Source organism: Martes martes (assembly GCF_963455335.1).
Source record: "Martes martes genome assembly, chromosome: 7".
In the NCBI taxonomy this organism is placed as follows: Eukaryota; Metazoa; Chordata; class Mammalia; order Carnivora; family Mustelidae; genus Martes; species Martes martes.
In genome coordinates this window covers 129,409,339-129,422,923 of record NC_137894.1, presented here as the reverse complement: position 1 = coordinate 129,422,923, position 13,585 = coordinate 129,409,339, and the positions used below count along the sequence as shown (strand labels likewise).

The window sequence follows — 13,585 nt, the reverse complement described above, 5'->3', positions numbered from 1 at the left end:
CCACACTTAGATCGGTTTAGTTTTTTCAAAGTCCCAGATGAAGACGCATAAAGTAACATTGCGTCTGTTCCATGTTTTCTTCCATATAAACGTCCAGACCTCAGTCTCATGGGGGAAACATCATAAGGCAGTTTCACAGTACCCAGCTTTGATCTTTCTGCTGTAGTAAAGGTGTAGTTGGCCTTTCTGGGGCTCCAGTCATGTTCTTCCACAAGACTATCAGATTACTACTCATTTTCCATTGTATATTCTTTGAGGACCTTACTTTGTTTTTACTGGCTCACTTCAATGTTTTGAGGGAGAGAGCTGATGGTGAAGGTGAAAATGGTCAGTCAATGTCATGGGTGCTTGATCTGTCATCCCGTGGTAAGACCAGTCCCCTCATCCAGAAAGATTCCAGCGCCCTGGGAAGTAAGGAGGATAAAGCCTGACTGTACTCACACTGACGGCTCCTTCGGTTTTGCTGATCAGCTCCCATCTGTCTCAAGTCTTGTTTCTTTCACTCTGAGCATCTGCGCTCCAAGAAGGCATGAACTTTTTCTTTCACTTCCTTTCTTCTCTGGGTGATGACCTGACATCACTCTGGGAAGGAGGCTGAAGGTTACCGAATATAAACACTGTCACTCCTACTGGCCTAGGCAGAAAGGTAGGCTGGGCATCCAGGGGGTCCGGACGTAGGAGATGCCAACCAGGGTGCCAAGGCCTTGGGAGTCACATGTGTGCAGGGGGTTCTGTGTCTCTGTGCCTTTACATACTGGAAGGTGCATTTCCTCTGGAGTCGCCATTAACCATCTACCACTCGAGGAGGATGAAAGGTGGGAGTAAGGTGGCAGTGGAAGTCATAATGGGGAAGAAGAGGCCATTTGGGGTCGGCTGAGGGCTGGGTCTGCTCACGGGAGCGTCCCTGAACCGAGAGAAGCCTGCTGGAGTGGGACAGAAAGCCCAGGGGTCAGCCTGTGGAGCCCCAGGGAAAGCGGTGGGCTCTGGCCGCAGCCCCAGAGGAGGGCAGCCCCCTGCAGGGAGCCACCCCCACCCCCACCCCCGAGGCCGGAGGGCGCCCAGGTGGGCTAGTGGGTGGGGGTAATCCTCCGCCCATCCTTCTCCACCGGAAAATAAAAGCGGCTCGCGAGATCCTCCCCTCACTCCCTCAGGCATGCAGAGTCCGAGGATGAAAACGTGCTGAACCCCCCTCAGGTTTTGGGGGGAAAGCGCTAAGGACTGAGGAAGATGGTTCAACGCAGGCTGCGAGTGCCTCCGGGAGCTCTGGGGCTCGTCCCGCCGCGCCTTGTCCCTTCCCGCGCGCGAGCGGCGGCTCGGGTCTCGGGGTGGAAGCGGCCGTGCGCGGGGATGCTCTTACATAACCGCCCGCCGCGTCCTGCTTCCCCGCGGGGTGGGCGCCGGGGGACGCGCGGGAGCCGGGGCAGCCGCGGCCCCTGCGGGGAGAGGAGCGCGGCGCGCGGCGGGAGGAGGGCGCCCGGGGCGGCGGGGGAGGTGAAGGTCAGTGGGTGTGAGGCGCCGGATCCACACCCCCTCCTCCCTGTCCCCTCCTTCCCTTCCTCTCCGTCCCCCTCTGACGTCTGGAGCTGGCAGCTCGGCGGGTTCCGCATTCCCGACCCCTCCCCGCCGCCCAGGGGCCGCTATATAGCCGGGGCTGATGCAACCCGTCCCGCCGCCCGCCACAGCCTGCGGGAGGGACGCTCGGCGGCCGCGACGGGGGGCGCTGGCGGCGGCGGACGCTGCAGCGGCGGCGGGGCTGGCGCCGCGGCGGCTCCCGGGCCGGGACGGGCCTGGGCACCGGGCGGAGCTCGGCGGCCGGGCGGCAGCGGCGCTGCGTGGGCACGGCGCCTGCAGCCGGGCCCCGGCCCCGGGGGCGCCGCCTCCGCCCGCGGCTTGTGCACGGTGGGTGCTAGGGCGCGCCCCGGGGGGCGCCGGGAGGGGCGGGGCGGGAGGGGCGCGCCGGGCGCGGGCACCTGGGACGGCGGCCCCCGCGCGGGCCGAGGCGGGGAGGCTCCCGCAGCCCCGGACTGCCCCCCGCGACCCCCGAGAGCCTGTCCGGGCGGGGGGCGCTGCAGCCCCGGGGCCCCTCCCGCCCGGCGCCGGGGAGCCGGTGAATGCCTTTTGGTTCCCGCCCAGGGACGGTAGGCTCCGTCGGCTCGCGGGGCAGCCGGGACGCTCCCTCCCGCGCTCTCCTCCCCCGTCCGTTTGCAGGGAGGTGCTCCCCTCGGGCGGCGGGGAACGCGGGTGAGTGGGGAGAAAACTGCCTGGGGACGGGGAGACGGGCGGCGGAGGTGGAGGTGGAGGCCGAGAGGCCGGGGAGGTGCAGGGTGCTGGTGGTGGATGGATGACAGGGACCTGCTGGCAAGTCGTGCCGGCCCCCACCCCCTTCGCTGGGAGGAAGCGCGGCTCTCAGAGGACCTGGAGAAGCGCTGGGGCTCTCAACCCAAGGGAGAGGGCTTCTCTCAGGGCCATTGTTCGGGGGTTCTGGGCTGGGAACGGACTGGGGGCGAAGGGGGCGGCCTGGGTCCCCTGTGGGCTCCCCCTGGTTCCCAAGCCAGGTTACATAAGGAGGCAAGCCTGCTCCTCTAGGTAACCTGCCCCTCCTCTCCTGCCCAGCCCAGTTTAGAAGACTCTCTTCTGCCCCGCCCCTCAAAGGAGGTTGAGGGATTGGGCCATTGGGGCAGGATCGGCCGGACCCTGGAGTGGCAGACCCAGGCTTTGCCTGGGTCAGTGGGAGGAGCTGGGAAGATGGGAGGTCTTGGCTCTTCTGCAGGGATGGATGGGCCATCCTTGCGGCTGGAGAGGCTGGTGGAAGAGGAACTCAACTGACCCCTTGGTTCAGCTCCAGTTGCAACGTTGCCCGACCCTTGCTCCGTGTAAGGCTCTCCCTGCAGTGTAAGTTCAGGGCATCCGGTTATGACCTGACGACATGTGCTCAGGGCAGATGTGCTCAGGTCTGTCTCTCAAAACAGGCCTTGCAGACTGTGTGGGTGTGCGTACCCGGTCAAAATCTTAGTGGACACTCGGGGTCTTACTTTGAGAAGCATCTAATCTGAAGCTTTGAGCCACGATGGGGTGCCTGCTTGTCCTTTAAGCCCTTGCTGCAGGCGGTGTTCCCAGATCATCTCCCTTTCCCCCACCCCCCACCACCTTCCTCCCCTGAGGGTTTTTAAAAACACCTCCCATTGCTTTCATCTTTCCAGCAAATCTGACTGCAGCTTGGATGGACGCCTTATCTTCCTTTGCAGGTTTCTAGGGGAGAGTTTAACCAGGTATCAGGTGTGAGCGTGGCTCTGGTTTTATATAAACCTAGGACCGGGAAAGAGAAGCTAGATCTATTCTGGCTGGTGAAGGTTGTGCCTTGTTTAAAACAGGGAGGACAGATTTGTCAAAGACTCTTCTGTTCCTCTTCTTCTTTGGCTTTGGTTCAGAGCTGCCGGCAGCTCCAGAATCTTCCTGAAGAGCTGGGTGCTGTGAGATTTGAAGGGCTGTTGGAAAGCATGGGCGTTGAGGCCTCTGACTTTCCTCCTAGGTTGGTTCCAGCCACCTCCAGGGAGATGTGTTGGGAAGTGCTAAGTGTCCCCGAAGGAAGGATTTGGACGAGGATCTCTCTACTCACTCACCGCCTAGCTTTTGCAGCCGCCCGGTTCCGTTGTCTCCCCCACCTGTTTGCGGGCCTGTGGGCATCCTCTGCAACCTACAGAATCCTTGGCAGGGTGGGAAGGGCTATGCTCCCCGGGCCTTGTTTGTTATGGGGCTGCTGGTGTTGCAGTGGACTGCCTCTCATGCCGGGGTCTCTGTTTCCAGCCGGGCTGTGGAGGAGAGGGGCCCCGTGCGATTCCAGGCTGGCCTGCTCTGTATTCATTCTGCCCTAGCTCAACTTGAGCAGTCAGAGCCAGGGCTGAGGGCAAGCTCCATTCTTTTCTGCTTTTCTGCTGCAGGATGCAGTTTGCTTTTTTTCCATGTGAATGAATTATGTTTGCAACCGAAATGGGAGGAAGAGAAAAATAGAGTGAGTGTGTATGGTTATGTGTGTGTGCATACCTATATAGGCGGTGGGGGGGGCAGCAGGCACATTATTTTTCCATTTTCCTTTAATTAAGGCTCTGTGGAGGTGTGTTTGAAAACAGAGGGTCTCCTATGCCTTTGAGGAGGGTGAGAACACTGTTTTGGCTGCGTCCCGGGCCATATGCAGCGTATGGTGGCCAATGAAACTGGGCCTGGCTCATTCTGTTGCTTGTCTTGGCAGTCGGTTCCGTGGCTTGTGTTACCAGCTCTGGAACTTACGGGCTGCCAAGCTCTGTGTGCCTGTGTGTGTGCGCGCGCGCGCGTGTGTGTGCGTGTGCGCGCGTGCACTCTTGTGCGTGTGTGTGGTTTGGCCTCTCGAAGCTCAGCAGAGACAAATGCCTTAGCGACCCAAGGTTGGAATTTTCAGTCTGTGTTTCTTTACACTCATAGCTGGCTGTGGGAGGCCCAGCCAGAGCCCACCGTTCTGGGGTTTTTTTTGTTTTTTTTTTTTGTATTATTGTTATTTTTTAGTCTGTTTTCTTGCTGCAGCCCCTGGGATTCCGTTTGCAGAGCTTGATTTCCAAAGCTTGAGCTGGCCAATGGGATTTTTTTTTTTAAAGGGCCAAGAATTCGTCACACAGTGTGCACAGGTCTGTGTTATGGGTCATACTGTGAACTGCCCACACCAGAGATGGGGTGAGTGGGGAAGAGAGGTGGGAAAGCTTGTCCAATGGTAGTGCCTTCCCAGCTCTTCGCTGTTTGGGATGAGGATCTTGGCAGAAATGCCTTGATGTGTTTTTATTGAGCTCCTACATTAGGCAGTGTTTATAGGCAGGGCCTTATCAAAGGCATTTCTCTGGTCTCCGGAGAAGACTCTTTCCTGGGAGGAGAGGTGCCAGTTTCTTCTTTGGCTGGGATGGACACGCAAGGATCATGCATGCTGGGGTGTCACGTGGATGGCTTCTGATCCTGCCACCCCTCATTGTCTTCTTGGGAGGATGGAAGGACTGACCCCTTCTAAGCAGTGCGGGGATACGCTAGATTGAAGGACTCGGAAGATGCTGGCCCGCTGCCTCTGGAGGCCAGCGTAGAAGACCCTGGTGGTGTCTTGTTGCCAGTGATCTATGCAGCTCTGTTCTGGTAGCTGGAGGAAACCTTAGGAGAAACTAAGGCAAAGCACGGGTGCTGGGCCTCGTTTCTGCACCTTTGTACCCACCGTTGATCGGACATCCTTTAAAAAGAAAAAAGATTTTATTTATTTATTTGAGAGAGAGAGAGTGCATGAGAGAGCACAAGCCGGGGAGCATCAGAGGGAGAAAGAGAAGCAGGCTCCCCACTGAGCAGGGAGCCCGACATGGGACTTGATCCCAGAACCCTGGGATCATGACCTGAGCTGAAGGCAGACACTCAATCCACTGAGCCACGCAGGTGCCCCTGATCAGGCGTCCTTTGTTTCTCTTCTGCAGTAACGACCTGGATGCAGGGTGGTTTTGCCCCCTTGGGGTTTAGAGCTGAAAAGTGGGACAGCAGAGAGTCCTCTGGGGAAGAACCCTCTTCACAGTCATAGGAAAGGGAGATCAGTGCTAGGTGGGAACCGTGCGGAAGGGAGGTTGTGGGGTCATCCAGCACGGGTGTCCCTCCAGGAAGGAAGGCCTTCATGGCCACACTGACATCACGCTCACTAGGTACAGGCGCTGTTCCAGGTACTTTCCAGGTATTAACTAATTTAGTCCTCTTCTCAGTCTTACAGGGCAAATAACATTATTATTCCCACTTTACAGCGGAGGAAAGTGAGATGTGGCAAGGTTAGGGAACTCGCCGAGTGTTGCACAGCTAGTAAGGGGCAGAGCTTGGATTCACCTTCAGATGATGGGGCTCCATCGTTCCTACTGTTTGCCTGCCTCCCTGTCCTGCCTGCAGAGCTGAGACCTCCATGGGAGACACCGGTGCCACGCCCCTGTTCTCGGTCTTAGAGTTTTCTCCATTCTTTTGCTCCTTGCCTTCTGGATCATCTTATCTTTTGGAAGCTGATTTACCCACCTCATTTCAGATTCCAGGAGAGAGATCATTCCAGATGATTCCTTAGCTCCAAGAACAGGTTTGCTGTTTAATTCTCTGAGGTTCGCCATAGTTAATACTATGTTTTGTCATCACTGGCCTGGCACCTTTCTGTCTGCTACCCCTCACTCCTTCCTGCCCATGGACTTCTCCCCCGCCCCCACTCCCCACCCTCATTTTCCTCCTGGGAATCTTCCCAGGCTCTGGTTCCCAACACCTCCCACCCCCTCACGTTGATTCTCAGTCGCTGGCTACTCGCTCTAACCCCACTAGTGTTCCTGGACCCTGACCCGTGGGCAGCCTTGCTCCTTGACCTGCCCCGACTCACCTCTGCTTTCTCTTAGTGCTGAGCCTTGTGGCTTCAGGCCTTTTGCACCCTTTACACACCCATTCCTGGCTCCCGATGCCAGCCCGGTCTAGCTGTTTGCCTAGAGGGGGGCTGGCCTTCTCAAAGAGGCCCAGGAACTTTAGAGCCTCCCTTAAACTTTTAATTCTATGGACAGAGAGTTCATGATGCAGATCCTGACTTTCTCTTAACCTACCTCCCCCCACCTTTAATCTGTCTTCACCATTCTAGATTAAAATGATGATTATTGGGCACTTTCTCACAAGAATAGCCCTGTACAAGCTTGACCCATCGCAGCAAGACTGTTACTTCATTAAAAATTGCATCGTACAGAGTTATGTACAGTGCACAAGAGAAGAAAACAACCTTTCCTTCTTTTGGCTGAAATGATTCTTCATCTTAGTATCTTCCAAGGGGACCCAATATCTGGAACTGAAGTATATTGTAGCTTTTCTTGTGCTTGTACAAGGCAGTGCCCCAAACTGTGTGCCTAAGACCACCCCTGCCCCTCGCCCCCAGAAGTCAGAACAGAGAGATACAGATGTTGGATCTCTGTTTTAGGTTCTTGACTCTTGGACCCACCTGGTCCCTATCTTTTCCAAGCCCACTCTTAGGGAGCTGCATCAAACCTCCCAAAATCTTGGGCTCCGGAGCAGCTTGGGGTCTGCTGTGACCTCCCGAACGCTTTCCGTCTTATTCGTGCCTTACTTGTCAGTCTCATCTCGGATCTGTGCATTACCCAGTTTTTCTTCATTGGCCAGTTTCCAAGTTGTTCCTGGTCAATGTCCCAAATTGCCCAAATCTTCTTAGATTCTGGGCCTATCTTTTGATAGGCCCATTTGCCAGTTTTGGTCTTCTGCCAACGTGTAGAGCTTGCTCTTTATTTATGCATCCCAGTTACTAATGGAGACATGGACGGTGTTTATCTTGCTTTCCGACCTCCTGGGCTCCAAGGGAAAAATCTCCGGGTTCTTCCCCTAAAGCTTTTTGGTGCGTAGCTCTCCTTTTCCTCCTAAATTGTTTCCGTATGGAACAAGCAGTTCGGGAGATGATTTCACCTCCTGTCATCTTTCCTATGTCTTCCTTGAAGTGGGTAAATTCCTCCTGGCTGTTATTGGTTCCCGGCCACTGCCCCCCTCCCCCATTTTTATAGATCCCTAAATCACATCAAATTATTTTATTTTTCAAATCACCAAAGTTGCCTTTCAGCCTTGGATCGTGAGCCAGCCCTTTCCAGTTAATGAGGACCCGGTTATGAAAGGCAGCCGCTGCGGCAGCTCCGTCTTCTGCCAACCTCCCCAGCCCCCCCCCCCAACACCCCCCAACCCCAACCGTTTAGGATGACTTCGCGCTGGTGAATGTCAGCTGTTGCGATTGTCTCCTAGGAATGGCATGTGTTAAGGACTTTGTGGTTTGTATCTGAGTGGTTCGGGGCACCCTTACGGGGCGGGGAGGAGGGGCTGCGAGGAAAGAGGGGGATTTTTGCTTCTGTAGAGGAAAACCTGGTGTCTGCTCCTCTGAGTGCCGCTTGCCGTTGGGATGGGTTCACAGGGGAGCAGGAATGGCAAGAATTTATGGGGCTGCGGCTCCCAGGGGGTGGTTACCCCTCCGAGGGGGTCCCACAGTAGCAAAGAAACCATTATATTTTGGGATCATTTGTTAGTGTCTCATTTAGACCATCTGTATGAAAATAAACAGAAGCTGCGAGCAGAGCCTATCATTCCCGGAATAGAGTGGGGTCTGGCTTCCATCTTTCTGAGATGGTTTAGGCAGGGAAACATACAGAAGCCTCTGGAGTATTTTTCTTGGGGTCCACTGTGGGAACAAATGATCCAGAGGTGGATAACGAGCATCTAAACTCCCAGAGACAAATCCTTATCCCACTCGCTCAATTTTGTTCCATCGTGACTTTATTTTTCATCACTTGTTCATTCATTCATTTTTACTTATTTATTAATTCACCAAGTATTTGTTGGTTACCCTTTCTGTGCCAGAAATGACTGCTGCTTCCCTCTTGAAATCACCCCTATGCTTGCTGAGTGCCCACACGCACCTTTTGCCGGGTAGGAATTGGCCCTTACAGTACCGGAAGGTTCTGGGTCTTTTGGCCAAGGAGGGGATTTTGCGCCGTATTTTTGCTTGACTGCATAGCGGAGTTGTGGTGCCCCCATCCCGTTAGGGGTTTGTGTCCAGCTGAAACACCAGGCACAGAGCATTTCCCTGCCTCCCATTGTCTGTCTGGTTTGACTAGCTCAAGCATCCTTTTTTTTGGAGGCGGGTGGTCACTGACTCCTTGTGGCATGAGTTCAGGTCTGGGAAGGTTTTCTCTCTTCTTGAAAGGATATGTGAGTTTCTTTTGTCAGCTTGGCTCAGGTAGCCTGAAATCACTCCCCTCTGCCTGCCAGGTGTCCCCGTGGCTGGGCCCAGGCATAATTTTGCCACCTAGGAATGAGTCCTTCCATTGGGCCCTTTCTCGTTCTCCCTGGGGGAGGCCCTGGGAAACAGCAGCTCAACCAGTCTGCCCCAGAGCCACCTTCTGGTGTGGAAACCTGCAGGCCTCTCTGCATTGCAGGTCTGGCTCTGGACGGGGAGCAGGGTGCCTTCAGAACAGTTCAGGCTTAGGAAGGGTCACTACATAGAGACCCACCACACAGAGATGTCTCAGGGGCCATGTCCACATCTGGGCTCCCACCCAGCATACCATGGGGTTGTTTGGGGAATTTCCTACACCTGAATCTGCATGGAAGGCACAGTAGAGGGTCCTCGGTACAAGAGAGTGATCCTTTGCTAGGGTCTAGTGTCTCAAAGTCCACCATTAAAAGATTATTAATATCTGCATATATATCTCTTGAACTCCGGCGGGGGAAACAAAAAAGGCAGAGTGAGAAAGCTTTGGTTCTAAAATCCAGAGACCGGGAGTCCAGCCCCGGCTTTTCCTCTGTGTGACCTTGGACAAGTCATTTCACCCCTCTGAGCTTTAATTTCCTCATGTGCAAAATGAGGATGTGGTTAGATAAGCACAGGGCCTCCTCTAGCTCTAAGATGATGACTTGATGTGAATGAGTCTCAGATCCTTTTCTGAAATGGCCCGGGGGACACTGGGTGCTAAGGAGGGGCGAGGGGCCAGGTGTGGGAGGCAGATCATGTGGAGCCCAGACATAGGGCCTGGGGTACCAAGTGTGAACTCGGGTGCCTGGCAGGGAGCTCTGTACAAACGGCTTCACAGGCAGGTGCGCTGGGGTGCTGAGGGTGAAATGGCAGATCCGTCGTCCACTCACACACACACTTTTTTAAGGAAAGAGATGTCCAGTGGAAGTCTTTGAGTCTTTGTGGTTCAAGGGTGCCAATCCCTCACATGCTTTTCCCCTCAGAGTGCAGAACCTATTGAGAAAGAGACACAGGGTTGGATGGGGAAGCAAATTTCACCTTTAAAAGAGAACAGAGATGGAGAACATGGTGTGTACTTGTGGTCAAAAGGGGCTCCCTAGTGGGCCTCTGTCCTGCAAAATAAACCTGGCAGCGTGGGTGGGGACAGAGTTGTGGGTTACGCCCCTGGGGTCACTCCTGCGGGAGGCAGTGAGCCCAAGAGAGCATGGCCGTAGGAGAACATGAAATCTGCCCAGCGGGAAAGTGTGGTCCAAGGGATGTCACATCTCCCTGTCTCACCAAATACATCCCTCTCCATGGGAAGAGGCTGATGGAGGTGGAAGGGTAGGACAAAGCTCCCCCAGGATTTCCAGGATCGTTAAGGTTTTGATTTTATGGCCCTATGCAGAGAGGTGGGAAGGGAGAGAAGTTCCCTTTTGCAGGACTGGAATCCTGGAGCAGCTTTGCACTAAAATGTGACTTACAAGGCTGTACACATCAGATCTCCATATTCTCAGTGACTCCTGGCTCATAGGTGGTCATCAGTTGGGTGGCTAGATAGATGGATGGATAGATACGAGCCCTCGAAGGGACCAGATGAGTCTGGCTTTCTTGGCAGACATGCTTTCTTCACTGCTATCTGTGTCTTGAAGTGACCGTTTCTTACCCACAAGCTTCTCCCCATAGAGAGAAGGAATGAGAGTTCCCTGGTGTTGACCTGTCTGACTTCTGTCTTTCTCTCATGCCTGCAGCTGTCTTCCTTTATACACGTTCTGGGTCTGGCAGAGCCAGAATATGTGTTTGCTTGGAGAATAAAGAGACCAGGAGGACTTTTCTAACCCCAGGCTCCGCTGGGCAGGCACACACTAGTGCATTTCATCTTTGCCTCTGTATTATCCCCATAGAAACCAGACGCACACACTCACCTGCCTGCTTACCTTGAACTTGCTTCATTTCGTATTCAGGGTGTCTTAACAAGGATGCAGAGCGGGGTGTGTGATCTGAGGGGAGGCACCGCACCAGAGCAAAAATAGCTCCTTCTCAAACAGGTGTGCCGGGGCCTGAGATCCCACTGTTGTAACTAACCCGTTTTCTTCAGAGGCAGCCAGGTGCAGTTTAAATCCCCGCTACTCCAGTTTTAACGGTGTACAAGCTTGAGCGAATTCTCTTCCTAAGCCTCGGCTTCTTCATCTGTGTAATGGATCTGACCTCGTCTCGTGGGGCTACTGGAAGGATTACCGCAGTGCCAAGCTCATAGCAAATACTGAGTCAGTGCGGCCTATGCTTGGGTTAAGCATTGCCTTCAGTGCCAAGAATAACTGTGGTGGGAACTAACTGATCAGAGTTCTCCGCTATCACAGAATGGATGTAAGGGCAGGAGGAGCACCTAGGCGGAAAAGGGGTTCAGGGGAACATTAGTGAAAGAAAGGAAGAGCCCCCGGCGAGGCATGGGGGCTTAAGCCTGGCTGACGGCGCGTGTCCTAATCTTCTCCCACCCACTCCAGGCTGGGCTGCCGCTCCTCCTGCTATGATGCCTGGGCAGATTCCAGACCCTTCTGTGACTGCGGGCTCTCTGCCAGGGCTCGGCCCCCTGACCGGACTCCCCAGCTCGGCTCTGACTGCAGAGGAGCTGAAATACGCCGACATCCGCAACATTGGGGCCATGATCGCCCCCTTGCACTTCCTGGAGGTGAAGCTGGGCAAGAGGCCCCAACCCGTGAAAAGTGAGGTGAGCAAGCCTTGTTCCTCTAAGTGCACTCCGAGGGTAGACGCCTGGGTTACAGCCCCAGCTCCAGCCCCGCATTCGCTGAGGGACCTGAGCGTTGCTGTTCTGCGTGGGGTCTGAGGACCGGTAGAATCTATGTCACCCCGCAGCTCGTTAGAGATGCGGCAGCTCAGGCTCTCTCCAGAAACTTCTGCCTCAGAATCTGCATTTTAACAGTCTCTCCCGAGGAATTCACGGACGTGTTAAAGTTTGAGAAGGTCTGGCTCCGGCAGGATGCTGAACCTGTGTCTGGTTCTCCCGGAGGCAAAGGAAGAGTGATTAATAATAACAGTAATGAATAATAATGTATTGGCGGTCTCTCTGGGCTCTTGGGACCATCGGGGGAGGTCGTGGGCACACGCGCATGCTTTGGAAGCTATACAAGAGAATGCCAATTGGAGACTACCTTTAAAAATTATTATTGTGAGGCACCTCCCTGCCTCTACCCGTCTTGGCCCCAGGCTAGAGCTGAAGGTAGGCACTGGGGGACAGTGTGTGGGAAATCTGTTCCCCAGCAGCTGCCGGAGACGGGGTATGGCGACGGTCACTCAGTTCCATCTGCTTCGGATGATGTTTGTAGAGGACCCGCAGGTGAAGTGCTGCCTTCTCGGGTCCCTTGAGGCACAGTTCCCATGAGCCTTCTTTGCAGAAGAGCAGCGTTTCCCTGGGGACTGGTGAGAAGCAGAAGTCCTCAGCGTGGGTGAGCCTCTGCGCAGGACACGCCCCCAGCCACGTCCCCAGGGGTGGCCGTTAGTCCCAAGACCTGCCCCAGTGAGGTTCTTCATAGGCAACGGTGCCCCTGGATGTGGGTCCCTCCTGCCGCCTGGAGCTCAGAGGGCGGGACACTGAGGAGGGAGGGACTCTTGAGTGGGGACGGGGGTCTGGGTACTGCATTGGGTTTATTATGCTACTGCTCTGCTCCCCCTGCCTCCCAATCCCCAGGAGTGCCATCAAAACTGCAAAGAGGGGTTCCCGGGGCTTGGTCAGGGGTGGCAAACTGGCTGTTTGCGGTCTGGATCTGGCTCTCAGAGGTGTTTGGTTTGGCCCGCACAGTGTTTGAAAAGAAACCTGAACCAACATTTCACCTGGAAATTTGGATTTTAATCTTTGATTACAAACTCGGGAGACCTGGTCACACGGTACCCCACTGTGCCTGGCAAGAGCTACATGGAATGGAGAGCTCTACCTCACCTCCTTCCTCTCTCCAGTTTGCCGCAGGCCCCCACCCCTCCCTATTGTCCTTGGTTTTGTGTCCCCTTTTCGTTTTGCTTTTGTTAGCACAAGCTGCCTCCATTTACCCTAACTGCTTGGCTCGCCCTGGAGCAGGAGACACCTGGATGCGGTGCATTGTGGGTGCCCATTGTGGGTGCCCGGCAAAGCCTGTTAAATAGGGGATGGAAGTTGACGGTAATTACAGTATTCTGAGTTGATTTTGTAAATCAACGTGCCGTTAATAGCACTTCCTGGCTTTTTTAGTGCTCTGTTTTCTTTATGGAGGGCCCTCGTCTTTGGTCTTTTTGCTATTCCCTTTCCCAGGCTCATCACTTGAAAGCATCCGTTTCTGGGTCGTTCCACAGTATAATTGCTGCTGAAAAGCAGCAGCTGAGCAGTTTCACTGGGGCGCCGAGGCTGTGGGACCAGTGAAGAGCCAGGTGCCTTGGTCCAGGGCTGGCCCAGCGGGGGATTTGCCCCCAGGGCTGAGTTACCACCCCTTTCCCTTTCTGCAGAGGGCACCCAAGGAGCTTTCTTTTTCTTTGGAAAAGGGCTTTATTTGGGTTGGGTATTTTTACATTTCACAGCCTCCCCCAGATTGGTGGCATATGCCTTGTACCTGACAGTGACGTGCTGTCTTCACAGGCCCCCACAAACGCGCACAGCCAGGCCGTGAAAATAACAAGCCGTTTTTAGGGCGTATTTGCATGTCCCCTCCCTCGCTGTCAGACTGCAGCCCCGTGGGGGCGAAGAGGCAGATGGAGCCCTGCAGACGGCGCTGGTGTGGAGCGAGCTCAGCCCCGCACTGGGAACTGACCTCCAAATGCTTCCTA

General features: G+C 55.0%; 1 protein-coding gene across 2 annotated transcripts in view; it reads left to right on the top strand.

Annotated features, from left to right (window-relative positions):
* The first annotated feature begins 1,769 nt into the window (after window positions 1-1,769).
* The window catches only part of JDP2 (Jun dimerization protein 2), a 38,314-nt gene continuing 26,498 nt past the window's right edge, over window positions 1,770-13,585 (top strand). For both annotated transcript variants that reach the window (XM_080807521.1, XM_080807520.1), the window contains exons 1-2: window positions 1,770-1,899; window positions 11,281-11,504. In XM_080807521.1, the coding sequence (XP_080663647.1) occupies window positions 11,304-11,504 (201 nt within the window). In that variant the 5' untranslated portion in view covers window positions 1,770-1,899; window positions 11,281-11,303. The remainder of the gene's footprint in view (window positions 1,900-11,280; window positions 11,505-13,585) is intronic.